Source organism: Pocillopora damicornis, chromosome 12, assembly GCF_964200805.1.
Source record: "Pocillopora damicornis chromosome 12, jaPocDami1.2, whole genome shotgun sequence".
NCBI classification, from domain to species: domain Eukaryota; kingdom Metazoa; phylum Cnidaria; class Anthozoa; order Scleractinia; family Pocilloporidae; genus Pocillopora; species Pocillopora damicornis.
In genome coordinates this window covers 983844-1002177 of record NC_142681.1, presented here as the reverse complement: position 1 = coordinate 1002177, position 18334 = coordinate 983844, and the positions used below count along the sequence as shown (strand labels likewise).

The following is an 18334-nucleotide window of genomic DNA, read 5'->3' as shown; positions in this document are numbered from 1 at the left end:
TGCTTTGATCTCATCGGTAAAATATGACATGCTGTCTGTTTTTCCAAATGTCGAGGTTTAGGGATTTCCTAGTATCTACACGCTTGGAAAACTCTGATCATTTCAAAGCCAATATGTTTTTAGAATCGTGTCGTTTGCATGATGTTTTTTTGTAGGAATTGGATCAAGATTTCCAATCGTTGGGCTGAGTTATGTGTCAAGAACATTGCGATTTTCCAATAAGCCAAGTTCGAATATTTCATTAACTAAAAACACCAATTTCAACATAGGTCTTAATCATAGACTTGATTGATACAAATTGCCAGGCTCAGATCACAACGTAATCAAGTTAACATGCATGCTAAACAATTCGTATTCCACCATTTCGTCTTTTCTTTCTGATCTTTGCATTTTTCTTTGTTATCATTATTGGAAAATGGTGAATATGTAAATTGAATGAAGATTGACAAACAACCTTAGTATTAAAGTAAGAACATTTATTTGAACCTCTCAAGAATCAAGCTGGAGGGTCTTAGAATGAAACATAAGAGTCCGAGGCTGAGGTCTGATAGGTCCTTTGGCCAATATTTCGTAGTGCGCTCTTTACACTCGGTCAGTAAGGAAATTTTTTTTCATTCGTCTTTTAATAAACTCCCGTGTAGACTCTGTAAGTTGACAAACAGCTGTTTTCCTTGGAAACAAAGCTGGCGGAAAATTTGACATGGAAAATTCACATTAAAGGCCGTGTGTTCCGAACTATTCCAATCGGTAATCATGTTTGGGTCTTACATTTATTGAGGGGATTTTCTGAACGCTATTCAATTTAAGCTGTGCTAGCGACTTAGATTCGTGTTCAAACGTAGCCGGTAAAATTTTGTTGTCGCCTAATACGACATTTTGTTTCTTTTCCTGCTCATTAATTTTCTTCGTAATTAATTTTAGCACCGTCCCTTCAAATCGAAAACAATTAGAAATTATAATTTGACTAAAGGCAAGCCGAACGCCAATTAACTGACGCCAAAACGTCTTGTTTACCGAAAATAATTACAAACGACTGACCTTAAAACTGCGTTCATCTTTTGTAAGATAAACAGTGTGGAGAATTTATATAAACTTAATTTGTTTCAGCAATGATATTGTAAAACCTTCTGGAACAAAACTCGCTATTAGCTGCGCAAACCAAGAATTAAAGAGAGACTTTGCCTGAGGAGCAAACGCGAAATTAGCTAAAACTTTCTTGAATTTAATTGGGTTGATAGTTAACAACAACCGCACCTGTTTTCCATATTAAACAAAACTTTATTGTGTGGAAAGCTTTGTACTATTATTGAGTACAACTTGCATAAGTCAAAGGTAATGTTGCTTCATTTCAAATGGGAGTAACACGCGATCTTTGTGAGGAAGTCCTGTTCAAGTTTTATGCCAAGGCTGAACACGTTGACTCGGTTTACATCGCCATGTGCATTCTGAACGGTTTACTAACTTTTACCGCAATCTTTGGAAATGCAGCCATAATTTTCGCCCTACAAAAAGCTTCATCAATTCCAACTACAGCAAAAATTCTGATGCAAAGCCTGGCTGTGACTGATCTAAGCAGTGGCTTCTTCACTCATCCATTGTACATCGCAGTTGTCGCACGAATTCGACAAAGTCACGAGTGTAAACATGTTCAAGAAGTACTGATGGCGTTTTTCGTTATTTCCGCTGTTTTGGTCTCTGTATCCCTCCAGGTAGTAACTCTAATCGGTATTGATCGCTTCCTATCAATAACTTTGCATCTTCGATATAACCAGCTTGTTACACCAAAACGAATCATTGGAGTTGTCGCCAGCGCATGGGTATTTTCGCTATCGATTGTGTTTGTAGTAGTCTTCATTGAAATTCGCGTTGGAGAGATAGTGCTTCTTGTGTTTTGTTATGTTGCTATGCTTTCACTCTGTATCGTTAACTTCAAGGTTTACTCCGTGGCTCGCCGGCATCAAGCGATTATCCAAAGTCAAGCGCAAGTGACGGCACATCATTTGTCCAACACTACAAACTCGGCACGAAACGTAAATTTGGCTGTCAAAGCATTGTATGTGTTTGTAGTGTTTCTTTTCTGTAACTTGCCGTACTTTATCATTTTGACTGTGTTGCTTATTTCTGGCCCAAATGTTGTACTTCAAGGAGCCATTCAATTTTCCACCGTTTTAGTGATGCTAAATTCATCATTAAATCCCGTTGTGTTTGGTTTGAAAATGAAAGAAATTCGCCAAATCATCAAAAGGGAACTCAAGATGCTTTTTCACAGTACGTAAAGTTTAGAGATAGAGAAGAAAAACTTTTAACTGAGACTGCTGTTTAGCACCTGTGGGTGAATTTAAACAGAAATTCTGACCAGTTTTATCTGTGCTCAGATGCGACACCATTCCTCCTTATCTCTACATGTAAAGTTGTTAGGCCTCATTTATATGGTCTCGGATACCCGAGACAACTCTTCCCCTGACCCTAGGCGTGCTAACTTTTCACCTATTTCTTAAAACGATCTAGCCGACCGTCCCGGGTAGGCGAGACAATTCGGGGTGGGGGGGGGGGGGGGAGAGGAAAGGGGCGAGTTGTTTCACCTCTGTGAGTAGAGTGACCCTGGAAGGCGGAACAACTTTTTGTCATGAAAACACCTTGTCTCACACACCTAAGACGAGACAACTCAAACATAAAGTGCGTGCACACGCTCTGACCAGGATGTTTACAGCTATTTTTTCCCTGTCTTCCACCATTTTGTCGAATATGTAACCAGGCCGAGCGAAGGTCAACAGAGGTGAAATTTCCCATAAAGGCTCCGTAATGTTGTCTCAGGGGGGAGGGTTGTCTCGGGTACCCGATACCATATAGATGCGGCCTTGGTTATAATAATTTCACCGTCATAATTCCTATTCTGAATTGTAATGTGACTCGAGTTTAGTTCTTTTAAGGCTGTTCATTTTCTTTATATTCATAAATATATTTATTTGTTTGTAGATTTTCGAATGTAATTAAGTGTTAAGTATGAATATTCAAGTCTGAAGTGAATTAAAAAAAACCCTTCATTTAAAAACTGACAGTTAACTGTCATACTTTGCTGCGTGAGCATATGAACTTGAACTGACCAATCAGTTTACAAGAACCAGACTGATAACACTCGAAATGAGAACGGATCCCCTCACGTGACTGTGATTATGACTTTCGCTCAGTCACTAACCTCTTTCGTTTCAGTTATATCCCTTAGTTCCAAGACGAACTCACCGCGGGATCAGCTTATCGAAGCGAGGCGAGATATGATCAACAAAAGAAGATAGAATTCGCGGTCACAAAGTAATTACGAGCAAATTGCCTGAGGCATGGGGAAAACCCGAATGATCAAGTCGCGATAAGTTTTAGCTTTGCATTTTAAGGGAAAATCTGATTGGCTTAAAAAGAGGTACTAACCTTCGACACTCAATTGAATATTGTTTTTTCTTTGTCCAAAACACGAAAGAAGAGATAGAGAAGTCCTGAATAAAATTTGAAGGCAGGAACGATGTACGGTTTGAATGTTAGCGGCATATCAATTCTTTACAATAACGTTTTCACCTTTTAGCTTAAGTAAGAAGGTACTTGTCATAAATGAACCTTGAACCGACCACACAGCAAGTCAATTTGTTTACCATCTCCTAGTGAAAAAGAATACTTCGAAGATGCCTTAATGCGTGATGAATCACATCCACTGGCATTACCAGATGATCAGGTTGAGTTTTAGTCGACTGTTGAATACACATCCATGGGTGCACATTCTGTTACACTCTTCCGGGCCATTCCCAAAGAAAATTGAAACGTCCAGTCATATGTACTTTAAGAACTCACAGAGTTTGTATAGGGTCAATTTGTTATCAGATCAATTCGTACAAAATGCTAAAAATAAGAAAATTCTAATTTCGTTTTTGGCAATCGTCTGAATAAGCGTAACATGATCAGGTTGTGTTACATGAGCATGATGTTATTTTATCTATTTTTAAGGAAAACATAGGGAACATCTGTAGGGACCTCGGTATTTAACGTGGATTACGAGGTACAGAGGTACTCATTACCCATGAAACTGGTGTCAGTGAACCACTTCGCAATGCGCTATAAAGTTTTGTTTGCTTTTGTGCTTTTCGTTGGACCAACTAGTTTTGTGTTTGCTCGTCGAAGACACTCAAATAGATATCTTTCAAACGCAATCGACGCAGGTAAGGAGAAAGAATTGTCATCGAATTCGGGGTTAGAGTCACAGTTATCCTCCTCTGTATTTCCGTTTAGGTATGCCCCTTTGTGAAAGGTAAGGCATAATTGCCTAGATCCGGGTTTAGGAATGGGACTAGAAAAATTTAAAGGTAAACCAATCACGCTTAGCCAATCTTACCGTTTTAGTGTTGCAAATATAAAGGGTGCAAATTGCGTCTGGATATGACCCAGCTATAATGGCTCAGTGTCTAAATGAATTTGTCCATCCAGTAACTCATAGCATCCATTTGAGTAGGGACAATTTTTACTCTCGGTCCTTTGACATGAATTTCCTGACTAAAACCACTGAACAAAATTTTGACTTGGTCCAAGCAATTCCTGCTAGGCTGTGATTTCTACCTGAGGGAGGTATCGTTTAGAAACGGAATGAAAGAATTTATCGCGAGTTAAATATCAGATTTTATATTTCCGACAATTCTCCTATGTTTCTGTCGAGTAACAAGCAAAGATACACTTCATCTTAAAGATTTCCTTGTTAGTCATAGTTTACTAAAGGCACCATTGTGCTATAGGTTAATGCATGAACCCTGATGGAAGCGTTTATAGCCAGATGTTTCCCAAACAGTCTTTACGTGACGTGAGGCTAGGTAATATCCGCTGTTGATTGATTTATTGCTAGTTTCCTTCACAGCCGTTTTCTCAGATATCACGCGAGGACGCTTCTCCCGTCGTTGCGTGACATCCTTTACTCGAATTGCTAGACCGATCATTGATGAGAATAGTAAATCTTTTTACGCAAAGTTTGGGACAACAAAGAGTTAGAAAATCCAGAGCTTGAAATGATAGGACCACGCTGTTTAATTGCTTTGTACTTTTGGATTTGATCTCGTCGTCTAACCCATTTGCTTCCCAACAGAAAACCTGAAGATCCCAGCCCCAAACGTTACAGCGGAGAAAATCATGAGATATTTCCTTCGCCGCGATGACAGCCTGATCACCAGACGATCCAAACGACAAATTGGTGAAGAAACTGTGCCAAATAATACCATCAATAATGTCATATACGTCATCGATTCCTCCAACTCGATCCGAGAAGAAAACTTCCAGAAAGGGCTTAGAGCATTGGTTTACCTGACTGAAAAGGCGAGACCTGATACACTTTACGCTGTGGTGAATTTTGCTACGGACGCCACTGTGCTTACGCCAAAATTCATCTCTGAGAACGAAACAATAGCTCTACTGCCGACTGTGAAGCGAAAGGCTGGCCTTACTAATACCCAGGAGGCTTTGCAGGTGTGCAAAGACAAGCTCTTTGGAAGTGCATTGTAAGTATATGTCGCGTACGTGGAAACTGCGGTTGCACTGAACCAGACTGAACTCACAATCAAGAGTTCTTGGTCTAAGCCTCGTCCAGTTGTTGTTTGCCATGGTATGGCATTCGAAAGTCACATATTGCCTTCAACCACCTAGCATTTTATAGGGTACCAATGAATTGTCAGGGAAAACTGACAACCTGCATGCTGCAATGACTTAGCTGATCCTTTTCAAAGGGAGTGGCTCATGACTCTTCATGCCAAGAAAAATGCGATCAGCCCATTATCAGAGCACGAGAGCATAGCCGGGGTGGTGGGGAAGGGTCTCTGAGATACACGATTCTTCAACTCTTGATTGGAGAAGAAATACTAATTAATACTGATTAAAATGACAAACATCTTAAATTCAATGAGATGCTCTGAATGGACGCTCTGTCGGAAAAACTGACTTACACTTTTGTGGCTTGATCTCGTTTGCTATTTAAAACAGGGACCGCGCAGAGGGAGGGACTGGGGGGCTTTATCCCCCCCCCCCCCCAATTAAACAAAAAATAATTTAACAAAAAATATAACGGAGCCAAAAATGCCCCCCCCCCTAAAAAACTTGCTGCACTGTCCCTGTAAATTAAATCAGATGGCGAGGAATGATACCAGTCGCTTTCTGAAAATTTGCTTTAATTTCAGAAATTGCTTGAATAACTAAGTATATCTCTTTGTAATTTATATGCAGGTCTGGCTTTGACCCAGCAGGTCCCAAAAATGTTCTCCTAGTCACAGATGGCTTATCTAACATGGGGAAAGAACTTACATTATTCAAGGCCTTCAATTTAAAAGATGATGGAGTTGAGATATTTGTGGTGGCTGTTGGGGGTTTTTCTTTCGGTATGCAAGAAATGCTTGGCCTTGCTTCGTCTACTGACAGGCATTTGTATCGTGTACTGGATATGGAAAGTTTCGTTCAAGTCGCAAACCTTATTCCTTCCTTGCAATAAATATGTATTTGAGATTTTCCTTTCACTTGATCGATGGCCATTTTTGTACTAACTGAGAAATAAAACACATTCGAGAGTTGTAATTCAAGAGGGATTCATTTGGTACATTTGCTAAATTTCTTCCTGAGGCATCTCTGCGGGCTGCTGTTTCTTTCAGATAAATTGAAAGGTTATTTTTGTTCTCCATTGAACGACATTTTCATCGGAATCTTTTGAAAGTAAATGCAAACATCAGTTACTTAGTGTCCCATTTCGTATCACCCCATAAAAATGACTCTTGCATGCGTGGAATGCCTGTGTTTTTCAAGAACGTTCAGGCTGAGATCAACCAAAATTTTAGAAACATACTAAGAACGTATATATTGTAACAAAGGAAGGGAAATTAAAAAAAAAAAAAGAATTTATGTCATTATTCCAAATACCTCATTACAATTCCAAGTTGTAATGAAAGCTTATAGAAGGTACCGTTAGCAGAATCCTGTACCCATAAATTATATATGATACAGAGTTAATCTGAATAAACATTTTAAACAAAAGTTATGGCAAGAACGAGATTTTATGTTATGCAGATGCAGTAACAAGTTTTATGACTAATTTTCAAGGGTATGAGTCAGTTAGATCGTCTTTATTTTCCCCATTTTTTGTGAAAAGTATTAATTGAGGTAAAAGAAAAGTAAAATAGTGGTGTAATTAAAATTAAAGAATGCCTATGGCCGACTGGTGCGTAAGGTACTCAATTTGGGATGAAAAATGGTCGTGAACTTGTAATTATTAGTCTTGCAGCAATGCAAGGTTGCTCTTATCTTATCTCAAAAGCCTAGCCAAGCCTCCGCAAAATCACGGAAACATCCACAGTTATCGTAACCATCCAACTCCGCAGTTTTACATCAGATCATAAACAACCGGAGCGATTCACACGACTTAGGTTTGTGCCTGAACTCGATAAATTTTGGTTCATTTGGTAGGTGCAGGAGCCATTAGTAGGTGATATCTATTGCAACGATTCTCTGTATTAACTGTAAACAAAGCCTTTCTATCGTTTTTATGCGCGGTTATTGCTCCAATATGGTTTCGTGCTTGAACGAATTTGGCACAGGGTCTACATCTTAGAGAGTGAGTGAGTCATTTGCTTATCGGAGTCCCCATAAAAAATCGTTTGCACGAGTTAAAAAAGAACTTATACGTAGCTTGGACGAGGCCGCGCCCAAAACCCCACCCGAAAAATAATTGCTTTCATTACGGCATGGAATCGTGGGTAATAGTGGCTGCGCATAGACTGGTTATTAAACCTGTGAGAAGTTCCTTCGAGCATGGCGGCTACACGCAGATTGGGAAAGGTAGGCTATCTTTAAAAGTGGGATGCTTCTGATAATATCAGTGAATTCTGTCAATTTGGATATAGATTTGTTAAGTAATGTTTCAGTAAAAGATTAGTGGACAGAGAAATGGAAACCTGCGAAAAATTTGAGCAAAATGTTGCGGAAATCTTGTTCCGGTCTTGTCGAATGAAAATGATTTGGATCCCTATGACATTTGTCTCCGTTTTAAACTCCAGCTGTCTTGATCAGTTTAGCTTTTGGTTTGATAATCGTGGTTTTAAATAAGTATTTGTTAAGCATTAGTTGTCCAGTTTGCAATGATGAGAATGTAATTCACTGACCTGAATACATTTGGTGCTGTTTTTATTACATCACTGAGACAGAATAATTTGCAATTGGCCAAAATGTCGGCATTGACAGGGGTGTTCTCTGCTTTACAGGAACTCTCAGAAATCAGAGGTTCTAGTCAGAAAATATTTCGTAATATCACGGTAGACGAGTGCAATATTCTATACTGGCAAGGGTTAATCATACCGGTAGGTATCTTAATCTCTCTGAAACTTGCTTTATTTTAATTTATACATAATGTGGCTCGGAAGGGTTTTGTTTCGATTTAACTTCCGTTATCGTTCTACAAATTAATCTGGTTTCACCTTTCATGGAAGATTTTGCGATAACTTACCTTTGAAATAAGTCTTAAAACTTGTTGCTGCGTCTGCATAATATAAAATCTCGTTCTTTCCTTAACTTTTGTTAAAAATTTTTATTCAGGTAAACTCTGTTACATCTATTATTTAATTTATGGGTGTAGGATTATGCGAACGGTGCCTTTTATGAGCTTTAATTACAACTTGGAATTATTATGAGGTATTTTGAATAGTGATATAAGTTCTCTTTTCCAGAATTTCCCCTCCTTTGTTGGCAATATCGCAGAAAACTTTGTAAAGTCTATGGGGATATAGATTTTCTTTTGTTATATGATTTCACTTGATTAAATGACTTGAATATACTTTGTTATGTACATACACCAATCTGGTTAGTTTTCTCACATATTTCTCTTGTTGATTAAAATCTGTTGCCAAGGATTTGATTTCAAAAGCTACTCAGCAATGAACCAAATTCTCCAAAAGATATCAACAAATATTGTAGATAATTTACACATTGATATATATATAAAGCTCCTGCTGTTCCTTTACAGGATCAGCCACCCTACAACAAGGGAGCTTTTAGGATTGAGATTAATTTTCCTGCAGAATATCCTTTTAAGCCTCCAAAGGTGAGAAAATATTAATAGATTGCTAAAGTGAAAATAATGGATGAAAAACGATGCAATACATCTTATTGGTCAGTTTTATATGTATGGTAGTTAGTGCACCCTAATGGTTGATTGACTGGACTTCAGTTCAAGATGTCTGAACCAATGATCTTCAATGATGTCTCTCAGCATCTCTTTCTATGCGGGAATTTAAATGGGTTCTTAAAACCTGTCAGAGAAACTCTTTGAAGTGATGGATTGGTCTATTTTCATTTAGTGTTCTACCCTACTATTCTTTTGATTGTCTGGATAAGTAGAAAAACTTTTGGCATGTTAATTTGGCAAGAAGGTTGCCACTTTGATAATATTTTTCTTGGTTCTGCCTATAATTTTACTGAATATTAGAAGCAGCTGAAAAGAATGAATTTTATGCAAAAAAAACTGTTTGTAGTATTTCTATTGGGGGTTAATTCCTACTTACAATTTACCCTTTTTTCAGATTACATTTAAGACAAAGATTTATCATCCCAACATTGATGAAAAAGGTCAAGTATGTTTGCCAATCATCAGCCCAGAAAACTGGAAGCCAGCAACAAAGACAGATCAAGGTTTGTACAGGGTGGATGTAAAATTTAGACAGTTTTCTTTATTTATAGGCAAACAACCATTTTTTAAACTGCAGCTTGTACAACTTGGAACTACCTTGTGATGAAAATTAGTACTAACAAACAAGTCAGTGAATTGTAAGAATTCTCAATTTGTGGTGATAATCTTGTGCCAAATTTTGGGGCCAGAAATCAGTGATTATGAACATTATAGGGTGTGCAAGTTGCACACACTTATGTGCCTGCCTATTTATCCTTTTTATCTCCACGATCTGAGTTTGAATTCTTCCTCTGCTTTATGCGTTTGGATGTGAATCAGTGACAAGAAATTGGTTTTGTATATGTATCAACATAATAAGTGATGAGTTTGTCTAGTCTAATTGTCTGATTTCTGGATGATTTAATAAACTGGCAAGACAAATTTACATGTTAATGGCATTTGGGACTGAAAGGGTTGAAACCTTGGCTATGTAATATATACTCTGTCAATTTCTTTTTCCAGTTATTCAAGCTCTTGTGGCACTTGTTCACTCACCTGAACCAGAGCATCCTCTCCGTGGAGATCTAGCAGAGGAGTATACGAAGGATAAGAAAAAGTTCATGAAGAATGCTGAAGATTATACCAAGAAATATGCTGAAAAGAGACCCTCAGAGTGACCCCTTGTTATAAATACTTGACTGTTAATTCTAGAGACAATGATGTCAAAATCTAGCTTTTGGCATTGTAATTTGTATATCCATTGCTAAAGATGCTTTTCTGTAGTAACAGATATTAGTAGTTGTCTTTTATGTTTGTAATAGTCTGCTGGCTAACTTTTATCTCTTATCAACCAAATGTATTCACTGGTAATATCTCTGGCTCTCATTTGAAAAAATATTCATATCTTTTCTGGATTAGGTGCAAACTGATATTTCCCATCCATGGATAATTTTGCATGTATGATCTATGAGGGAATTAGGTGATTTCTTGTCACTGCTGTATACAATGTTTTCTTCTCCAGAAATTTCAAGTGAAAGAAACTAATGTAAGTTGTTGGTTCTCTTTTTAGTTACCTTTTGATAGATTCTCAAGTGCAAAAAATATTTTGATTGGTGCTTTCCTTAATATCAAAGGGATTATGCAGTGGATGTAAAGGAAAACCAAAGCTGTCTGAAATCAAACTTGACATTGCTGTCAACATTTGCCTATATATGGGTAAGAGGGGTAAAACCCCACACAGAAATCAAATTTCAAGAACACTCTTTCTTGGTACTTAGAGTTATATAGTGGTTTGCTTTGTCTCCTCTGTGTAAAGTGTACAAGGAATATATCGCCTCTCTGGTCCTTCATTGCCGTAGAGAGAGTTTTAACTTTGAGGTTTGGTTTGCAATTTAGACAAAGTGATTGTACCAAGAAAGTTGAGTCACATGGTTCTATAACTATGATGGCTGTGGCAAATTTTAGTGTACCAGAAGGTGCCACGTTTCAATGGAGTGTTCATGTGATCAGACCTTAACCCTTTACACTCTAACGTCAGTATGCATATTCTCCATACTGTTTTCTATACATTTCCTAAGGTGCTGACAAAGAGAATTTGTTTATCAATCAAGAGAATATTTAATTGGTGATCATTTCCTTTATTCTCATGACCTTACTGTGTGATATAGGGGTTATAATGTGGGAAGAAATTAGATGCTTGTCACTCTCAGGGTTAAGGATCAAAATGTTCTTCATTGGTGACTTGTTCTTCCTCCTAAAAGCCACAATCTTTTGTATCAAGGACTTTGACGTAACCCTTAACTCTCCTTAGTCATCTCGATATGGGTTTTTTTTATCAAATTCATGAGAGAGAAACAGTTGACTTTCAGAGCTAGCCTAGAGATGTAAATGGCTAAGGTTTTTGTGTTGTGATTGATGGGAGATTAAACATATCTAAGTATGATTGTACACAGCACTGCCATTAGCTGAGTTTTCTGTTTAGAGATGGTAGCCAGTGTGTGATATGTTCAAGTTGTTTGTATATTGCACTGTCACTCAGACACTCAAACTCTCATGTAGCCTTAAGTGTTTTCGATTTTTGAATTAAAGATTGACCCAGTTTTGTTGATAAGCTTTGTGTTTTGCTATTCACTATCTACTACAAGTTGGATTTAAAATTTTCTGACTTGGTAACAAAAAAATTATTTCAACCGTAATATATATTGTAGAATTAAAGTTTAACTGAAGCACAATTAATTATCCTGATTTTGATGAAATAAATCATCTGTACGTCTGGAGTAGATGTGGATATTTGGATTTTAATCAATCTCACAAATGTTATCAACTCATTGCATAGTTTTTGTGGTGGTGATTTTTCTTGGCTACACACTCTGATCTACTAGGTGGTATAAAGTAATAAGTAGTCAGTCAAGAAGGAAAACCACGGTTTCATCGATAACAACTTACGTAAATAACAAATATAAATGGTGTAAATCATATTTCCATCTTTGGAATACTTAAAATGATGGTATGATCATCAAAGGTGAGGGCAGGTTTGAGTTACATGTGAAGGAGTTGCAGAGAAATAGCAGCAATGGCAAAATTTTGCAAAATTTTCAAAGAACATCTTTTTATCAAGAGAGGGTAAACAAATCCCTCGTTGCTTTTTATTCGATTCTCTACCAAAAGGAAATTGAGGTTGTCTTATGACCGGAAAGAAGATCTCAAATTACACAGACACTATCGTTGGTGTACACGAAGTACATACTGAGAACATGTGGAAGTTTACAACATGGAGGAACGTAGTTTGGGAGACTTCTTGACTTGATGTTTATCTTGCATATGGAGCAGCTCAGATAATTTTATGTTGTAAAACATGAGATATGCACAGCTTGTCATGGGACCCGCTGGAAGCGGAAAGGTAGGCATTTACGATTTTGCACAACAAAGAAAATTGGAAGGGTTCGATCAGTCTTGTGCTCCAGTAACTGAAAAATACCAAGTGATAAAGACAATAACAACAATTGAGATGAATGTCGAAACTCAGCTTTTTCAAACTTACAAGTGCAACTCAGGATTTAGAGGAAAGCGGACTGGCTGATGATTGGTGACTTAGCTTTATTTATGTATCTTTTTTTGCTTTGTAGTCCACTTACTGTTCTGCAATACTCCAACATTGTGAAAACGTACAACGTACAGTTCATGTGGTCAATCTTGATCCTGCTGCTGAGCACTTTGACTATCCTGTTCTTGCAGGTAATAAAACCATACAATATCAAACAGCGATGCTAATCTTATATTAATAATCATAAGACTTTCTTTCAAATAGAAACAGCTAAATAGTTTCCAGAATAATATTTTCCACTAAAGACTTTTGAGAGAATGCAGGGCCAGATAAATTTTGGGCTGATGCCTTTAAATGTTTTCCTGTAGTTTGAAGCTGCTCCGATCAAACAAAATACAAGTCACAGGCTTTTAAAAGGCTGGATGTAGTATTACTTGGATAGCACTTATTTATCCAGAGGATCATTTTAACTGAAAAAGCTGGTTTTATATGTCAGTGTGTGAAATCTCTGATAATTAGGAGGTATAGTAGGCAAATGTTTAGTGACTTGGATACTTTATTAGAGGGTTTGAGTTCAAGCTTTTGCCATGGTTACTTTGCAGATGTGTTTTTGGGCAGGACAATTTATGTTTTTGCAGTGTAAAGTTTAATTGAAGTTTAAAGTTGTAAAGAAAGAGCTGAAAAGTATCAAACTATTCTTGACTCTTTGTTTTTAAGGTGCAGTTTATGTTTGTGTTTTACAGATGTACGGGAGCTAGTTGAGTTAGAGGATGTCATGGAAGCTGATGATTTGCGACTTGGGCCAAATGGAGGACTTGTTTTCTGTATGGAGTAAGGAATGATTGCAATTTTGGGATTTATGTATACTTTTGATCCTAGCAAATGTATAGTTAGCCCTTTATTTACCTGTTTTTGATTAACAATTATTCCCAGAAACTCAAAGAGGATTCTCAAAATTTAAGAGTATTATGTCTTAGTGCCAGCAAATTTTTCAGAGGCACAAACATAGTAATTGTGAACCATGTGATTCTCTATTTTTTTCCTCCATCTAGGTACTTGGTACAGAATTTTGATTGGTTAGAAGAAAAACTGGGAGATGTTGATGATGATTATGTCCTGTTTGATTGTCCAGGTGTGCATAGTGCCTGCTTGTAAAAGAAAATTTGTTCTTGTAAGGAAAATGTTGCCCAGAAATTACAGAGCACATAAGGCAGCTTCAGTTCATTTTTTTATCAGAACAAAGTTTACATTTGCTAGTGGACAAGAAAGGCCTGTTTTGCCAACTTTGTAAAGTGAATCAGAGCACAAGATTGACGAGAACCCCACCTCTCCTAGATATCTCATAATTATTTTTGATATAAGCTTATCAAAATAAGCAATTTAAGTTAGACATGAAAAGACAGGTGGCTTTAAAGTCTAAGAATACAATTTGTTCATTGACAATAACCTTAAACTTTTATACTACAGGCCAAATAGAACTTTACACTCACATGCCTGTGATGAGACAATTGGTCCAGACATTAAACCAATGGGATTTCAGAGTGTGTGGGGTTTTCCTGATTGATTCTCAGTTTCTGGTGGATTGTAGCAAGTTCTTTGCTGGAATTCTTACTGCACTGTCAGCAATGATTCAATTGGAGATTCCTCACATTAATGTTATGAGTAAGATGGATTTGCTCAGCAAGAAGCAAATGAAACAAGTTGATAGGTGAGTTGATGGATTCTTTGGAAAATAATATTTTGTTTAAAAAAAAAAAATTGTATTTAAATTATAATTTAATCACACATGAAATGAGAATATCTGCACAGCTCAAAAACCTAGAGGTCAAACTTACCTGTTATTGATTTCCTTAATTGTGGGTTGTACAATGTATATTGATTGTCATTACATGAAATCTTTTCATTTGTAAAAAGTTTATTTTGTGCCAATAAATTTACGAGGCTGCTCAGTGCATGACTAAAAATGTCCAATACAGCTGACAAGTTATATGGCTGTAGCTCTGGAAGGGATAAGGAGTCATACAATTCCACACCAATTTTGAGAATCTAAATATTGTCTGAGAGACTCCAGTTCATGTTCAACAGATTGTAAAGAACTGTGGGAGCTGAAGGCTCTGCTTAAAATTATTCCTTGGCTCAGATCATAATTTAAACTGATCATAACACAAAATGTTTTTTTTTTTTGTCAGATTTTTGGACCCAGATCCACAAGACCTTGTAGGAGACCTTGAATCAAGCTCAAACAAGAGGTTTAAGAAGCTTAATAAAGCACTGGCACAACTGGTAAGAGTACAGAGATGTTGAACGTAATGTTATCACTCACACTGAGTTTATTTTCCGGCATTAGAAGATCCAGAACTCTCTTCAACAGTTTGAAACAATTTGATCATGATTAAGAAATGGATTATCTTACAAGCCTTTCTCAGTCTTTATAGTAGAGGAATAAACAGTAATAAGCCTCACTACCATAGTCACAATTACCTTGTGGCTCAGTGGTAGAGCATGGGATTGCCAAATCAGAAGGTCTGATGTTCAATTCCTTGTGGAGACTTGGAATTTTTTCTTTGTCTCACACTCAAAAACTTTATTCTTTGAAACATGCTGAATAAAATTGAAACAATGTCTTCAACAAAGGTTGCCTACATTTTTTGGAGTTGTGGAAAATTTGGCAAACAGCAATGGTTTAAAATATAGCCAAGTCAGAGAGACAGAGAAGTTGGCTATGCAGATCCAGAAATGATCTTAACTTTTTGTTTGTAAATTTTCAGATTGATGATTACAGTATGGTGTCATTTGTGCCTCTAAACCTCTGTGACGAAGATTCTATCATGAATGTGCTTATTCAGATTGATAATGCAATACAGTATGGGGAAGATTTGGATGTTCGTGAAATGAAGGTCAATAAAAATTTGTACTTTCATGTAGAATTTATGTATCACCATCTTAGCAAACCCTCCAATTTTAATTTATCTCACCATGAATGGTTGTTGTTTCTGCTGTAAACATATACTCGTAAGTTGCCTCTGCCTCTCATAAGCGTGGGTGACCAACCATATATCTTTTTAATTGAAACCCCCCCAGGATAAGCCCAAAAGGGGAAAATTTGAAGAAAATTGCAGCACATGCAAGTTTTACTTTAGGGGTATGAAGTCAAGAAAAAAAATTATTTATTGTTACTTAAGGTTTTTCTTTGGAAATTGCTACTTTTTCAATGAAATGTTGCAGGATGATGAGCAAGATGATGATGCTATTGGTGCAAATGATGACAGCTGACCTGAAATTTACCTGGAAACACTGCATAATGTGAGCAACAATAGTGCATCAATTGCCTAACAGGCTGTTTGTGACTGAAGTTGCAATCAAATTTAGTGAGAGTTTCATTGAAGTTCTGTGGAAAAAGAACAGTCTGACTGTACTCTGGAGAAATTTAAGGCAGAGGTTGGGTGGAATCCTGCAAAGGTGCACTGCACATTAAATATGATCTTCACAAGCTTGGTGTTACATGATATGTTCAGTTGTTCACTAGATTGCTTTGTATGCTGGTTAGAACAAAGTTCACAAAGACCTGTGTGTAATGGTAACTTATGCAAGGAAGAGAAAAGACAAATAAAATAAAGAAAGCAAATGAAGCCTTTGTTTCTCTCTTAATTTGTTTTTCTACAGAAATTTATCAGGGAGGCACTGTTCTTGCTTTTGCTAGCTCTTGTACAAAAATATTTGATGAGGGCTACTGAGAAGAGTGATGGAATAAAAAAAGATTATTTTGTACAATTCAATGTTTTCGAGAAGTATGAGTTAAATTTTTCAATTACATTCACTGCAACCTACTAGCACTCTTAAAAGTGTGAATATTTTTATTTTGAAGAGCATTCCTGTGTTTTGACATTTATATTGTGTACATAGTATATTATTTAATGTAACACTGTCATTCAGTTACTTTTTACAACTCTTTTTGAATAAAAATAATCAGATGGCAGGTATTCTTTTGAATCTGAGAGGGTAACATAAAGTTTGTTTCCAATAACTTGAACATGATGCACTCTTTGTACCACTTCCTTGGAGCACAACTCAGGTGGCTTCTTCAAATTGTAGGGATCAATTGAGTAATGAAGTCCTTCTCCTGTCTCAAGTGTTATCTTTTGTTTGTGATATGGACAAATGATGCACCATCTGCCTCCAATGTCCTAAATTGCATAAAAAGAATGATTTTTTTTTTTAAAACAAGAGTTAACATTTTTGCTTTGTACCAGTAATGAAATGAGCCTCTATCTTTCCAGTTAAGGATTTATCTGAGTTAGTTTATTTAGTTACGATTTATGCTTTCTGGGGTGTAAAGTTTGTAGCAAATGATGGCAACTCTAAGCTTGAGTTTTTACACAACTGGGCAATGGAAAGTGCCATTTCTGATTAGTTGTAAAATAGAGTGCTTGCCAATGGCATAGAAAAGACACTTGATTGCCTTAAAATTGATCTTCCATCTCATTTAGAACCAAGCCTATCAATTTAAGATCAATTTTTCTTAAGGAAACATATGATAATAAATTAAGTAGTTTCAAAATGTTTTCCAAATAACAGCGGGCAAATTCAATAACCTCACCTCAATGTCTCCCTTGTCCAAAGGGCCACCAGCATCTTGAACAAATAGTACCAGTTATAAATTTTAACAACTCAGTATGAAGAAGAATCAATGTGAAGGGCTGGTCAGAACCAGTCCATATAGCTGGCAGTTTTGCAGCTCATGTAAGGATACCCTGTTGGAAAGTTTACTATCAAATTTTGTGAGGAATTCCTACTTATTCCTGATTTCCTCTGAAGGTAAAGATCAGAATCTCCAACTCTTCACTCTTCACCCTTTCAGCAAAAATATCCAAGTGCAGAAATATTTCCCTCCTTTGTTGAGAAGAACTCTATTCGACAAACCTATTCCAATTAGGGGTAACTAATTAGGGGATTAGGGGGTAACTTTTCTTCATTCGGCGATCTTTCTGTCTTCTTTTCTGCTTATTTCTATATGTTACCACTTACATGAAACTATGCAAGTGCCAAGTTAATGGGAATTGTTGAATTCAAAGAGCAATTGAAATGATTTCATCAAGTCCATGAAATTGGTGGTTGAAATTAAATTCCATGAAACGACGAATTAAAAATGATTACCAAGAATGTGAAAATGGATAGCCCACTGATCATTGGCCAAAAAAAATCCATCTTTTTGCCCTGGTATCATGTAAGCCATATGCATTAAGTACTGCGCATGCATTAATACTTACGGTAACAATGTTGATCCATCGCATAGAAGCGTTGGTTGTGGTAAAACACAACAATGTCTCGCCCATTCACATTGCATTTTACCTTCTGTTTTTCCACAAACTCGTGTTTGTTGCCAACAAAAACAGGTGAATTGGGCTGACTTGAAACTGCTTCAGACTCACTATTAGTTGTCTCAGGTGGTAGATCTGTCATATTTGATAATATTACCATACATAAAGATTAAAAAATGTGATAAAAAATTTCTTCAAATCTACTTCATGTTACGCCGGAAAATTGTTACGAAACTACTTTAAATCTGGTTATGTTTATGAGGACGTTTCATGTAGTTTTACACACTTTACTTTCCACCTTCCTTAATTTCC

General features: G+C 36.8%; 5 protein-coding genes across 5 annotated transcripts; 4 read left to right on the top strand and 1 right to left on the bottom strand.

The window, feature by feature from the left end:
- The first annotated feature begins 358 nt into the window (after window positions 1–358).
- Window positions 359–3052, top strand: LOC113680178 (melanocortin receptor 5). Its single transcript, XM_027197181.2, has one exon. It carries the CDS (start codon window positions 1353–1355, stop codon window positions 2274–2276), a length of 924 nt encoding a protein of 307 aa, XP_027052982.2. The 5' UTR covers window positions 359–1352; the 3' UTR covers window positions 2277–3052.
- An 881-nt stretch (window positions 3053–3933) lies between these two features.
- On the top strand, window positions 3934–7046 carry LOC149036013 (matrilin-3-like). The gene is made up of 3 exons (XM_089189141.1): window positions 3934–4202; window positions 5114–5522; window positions 6241–7046. The coding sequence occupies exons 1-3, from the start codon at window positions 4064–4066 to the stop codon at window positions 6500–6502; spliced, it is 810 nt and encodes a 269-aa protein (XP_089045267.1). The 5' UTR covers window positions 3934–4063; the 3' UTR covers window positions 6503–7046.
- Window positions 7047–7752: 706 nt separating this feature from the next.
- On the top strand, window positions 7753–11771 carry LOC113680140 (ubiquitin-conjugating enzyme E2 L3). Its single transcript, XM_027197135.2, has 5 exons — window positions 7753–7839; window positions 8262–8357; window positions 9020–9097; window positions 9576–9684; window positions 10184–11771. The coding sequence occupies exons 1-5, from the start codon at window positions 7813–7815 to the stop codon at window positions 10336–10338; spliced, it is 465 nt and encodes a 154-aa protein (XP_027052936.1). The 5' UTR covers window positions 7753–7812; the 3' UTR covers window positions 10339–11771.
- Window positions 11772–12392: 621 nt separating this feature from the next.
- On the top strand, window positions 12393–16333 carry LOC113680138 (GPN-loop GTPase 3). The gene is made up of 8 exons (XM_089189138.1): window positions 12393–12560; window positions 12787–12895; window positions 13448–13535; window positions 13757–13836; window positions 14172–14412; window positions 14894–14987; window positions 15473–15601; window positions 15930–16333. The coding sequence occupies exons 1-8, from the start codon at window positions 12516–12518 to the stop codon at window positions 15975–15977; spliced, it is 834 nt and encodes a 277-aa protein (XP_089045264.1). The 5' UTR covers window positions 12393–12515; the 3' UTR covers window positions 15978–16333.
- A 198-nt stretch (window positions 16334–16531) lies between these two features.
- LOC113680139 (Rieske domain-containing protein) lies at window positions 16532–18326 on the bottom strand. Its single transcript, XM_027197134.2, has 3 exons — window positions 17972–18326; window positions 17302–17336; window positions 16532–16888 (listed from the first exon to the last, which is right to left on the bottom strand). The coding sequence occupies exons 1-3, from the start codon at window positions 18180–18182 to the stop codon at window positions 16634–16636; spliced, it is 501 nt and encodes a 166-aa protein (XP_027052935.2). The 5' UTR covers window positions 18183–18326; the 3' UTR covers window positions 16532–16633.
- Between the last annotated feature and the right edge of the window lie 8 nt (window positions 18327–18334).

Coding starts and splice junctions, on each gene's coding strand:
- LOC113680178 (XM_027197181.2), top strand. CDS start 1,353: ATGGGAGTAACACGCGATCTTTGTGAGGAAGTCCTGTTCAAGTTTTAT.
- LOC149036013 (XM_089189141.1), top strand. CDS start 4,064: ATGAAACTGGTGTCAGTGAACCACTTCGCAATGCGCTATAAAGTTTTG. Junction 4,203..5,113: donor TTCAAACGCAATCGACGCAG/GTAAGGAGAAAG, acceptor GCTTCCCAACAG/AAAACCTGAAGATCCCAGCC. Junction 5,523..6,240: donor AAGCTCTTTGGAAGTGCATT/GTAAGTATATGT, acceptor ATTTATATGCAG/GTCTGGCTTTGACCCAGCAG.
- LOC113680140 (XM_027197135.2), top strand. CDS start 7,813: ATGGCGGCTACACGCAGATTGGGAAAG. Junction 8,358..9,019: donor GGCAAGGGTTAATCATACCG/GTAGGTATCTTA, acceptor GTTCCTTTACAG/GATCAGCCACCCTACAACAA. Junction 9,685..10,183: donor AGCAACAAAGACAGATCAAG/GTTTGTACAGGG, acceptor TTCTTTTTCCAG/TTATTCAAGCTCTTGTGGCA.
- LOC113680138 (XM_089189138.1), top strand. CDS start 12,516: ATGAGATATGCACAGCTTGTCATGGGACCCGCTGGAAGCGGAAAG. Junction 12,561..12,786: donor GACCCGCTGGAAGCGGAAAG/GTAGGCATTTAC, acceptor TTTGCTTTGTAG/TCCACTTACTGTTCTGCAAT. Junction 13,536..13,756: donor GGACTTGTTTTCTGTATGGA/GTAAGGAATGAT, acceptor TCCTCCATCTAG/GTACTTGGTACAGAATTTTG.
- LOC113680139 (XM_027197134.2), bottom strand. CDS start 18,182: ATGGTAATATTATCAAATATGACAGATCTACCACCTGAGACAACTAAT. Junction 17,337..17,971: donor GATGGATCAACATTGTTACC/GTAAGTATTAAT, acceptor TATTTGTTCAAG/ATGCTGGTGGCCCTTTGGAC. Junction 16,889..17,301: donor TGGACAAGGGAGACATTGAG/GTGAGGTTATTG, acceptor TATGCAATTTAG/GACATTGGAGGCAGATGGTG.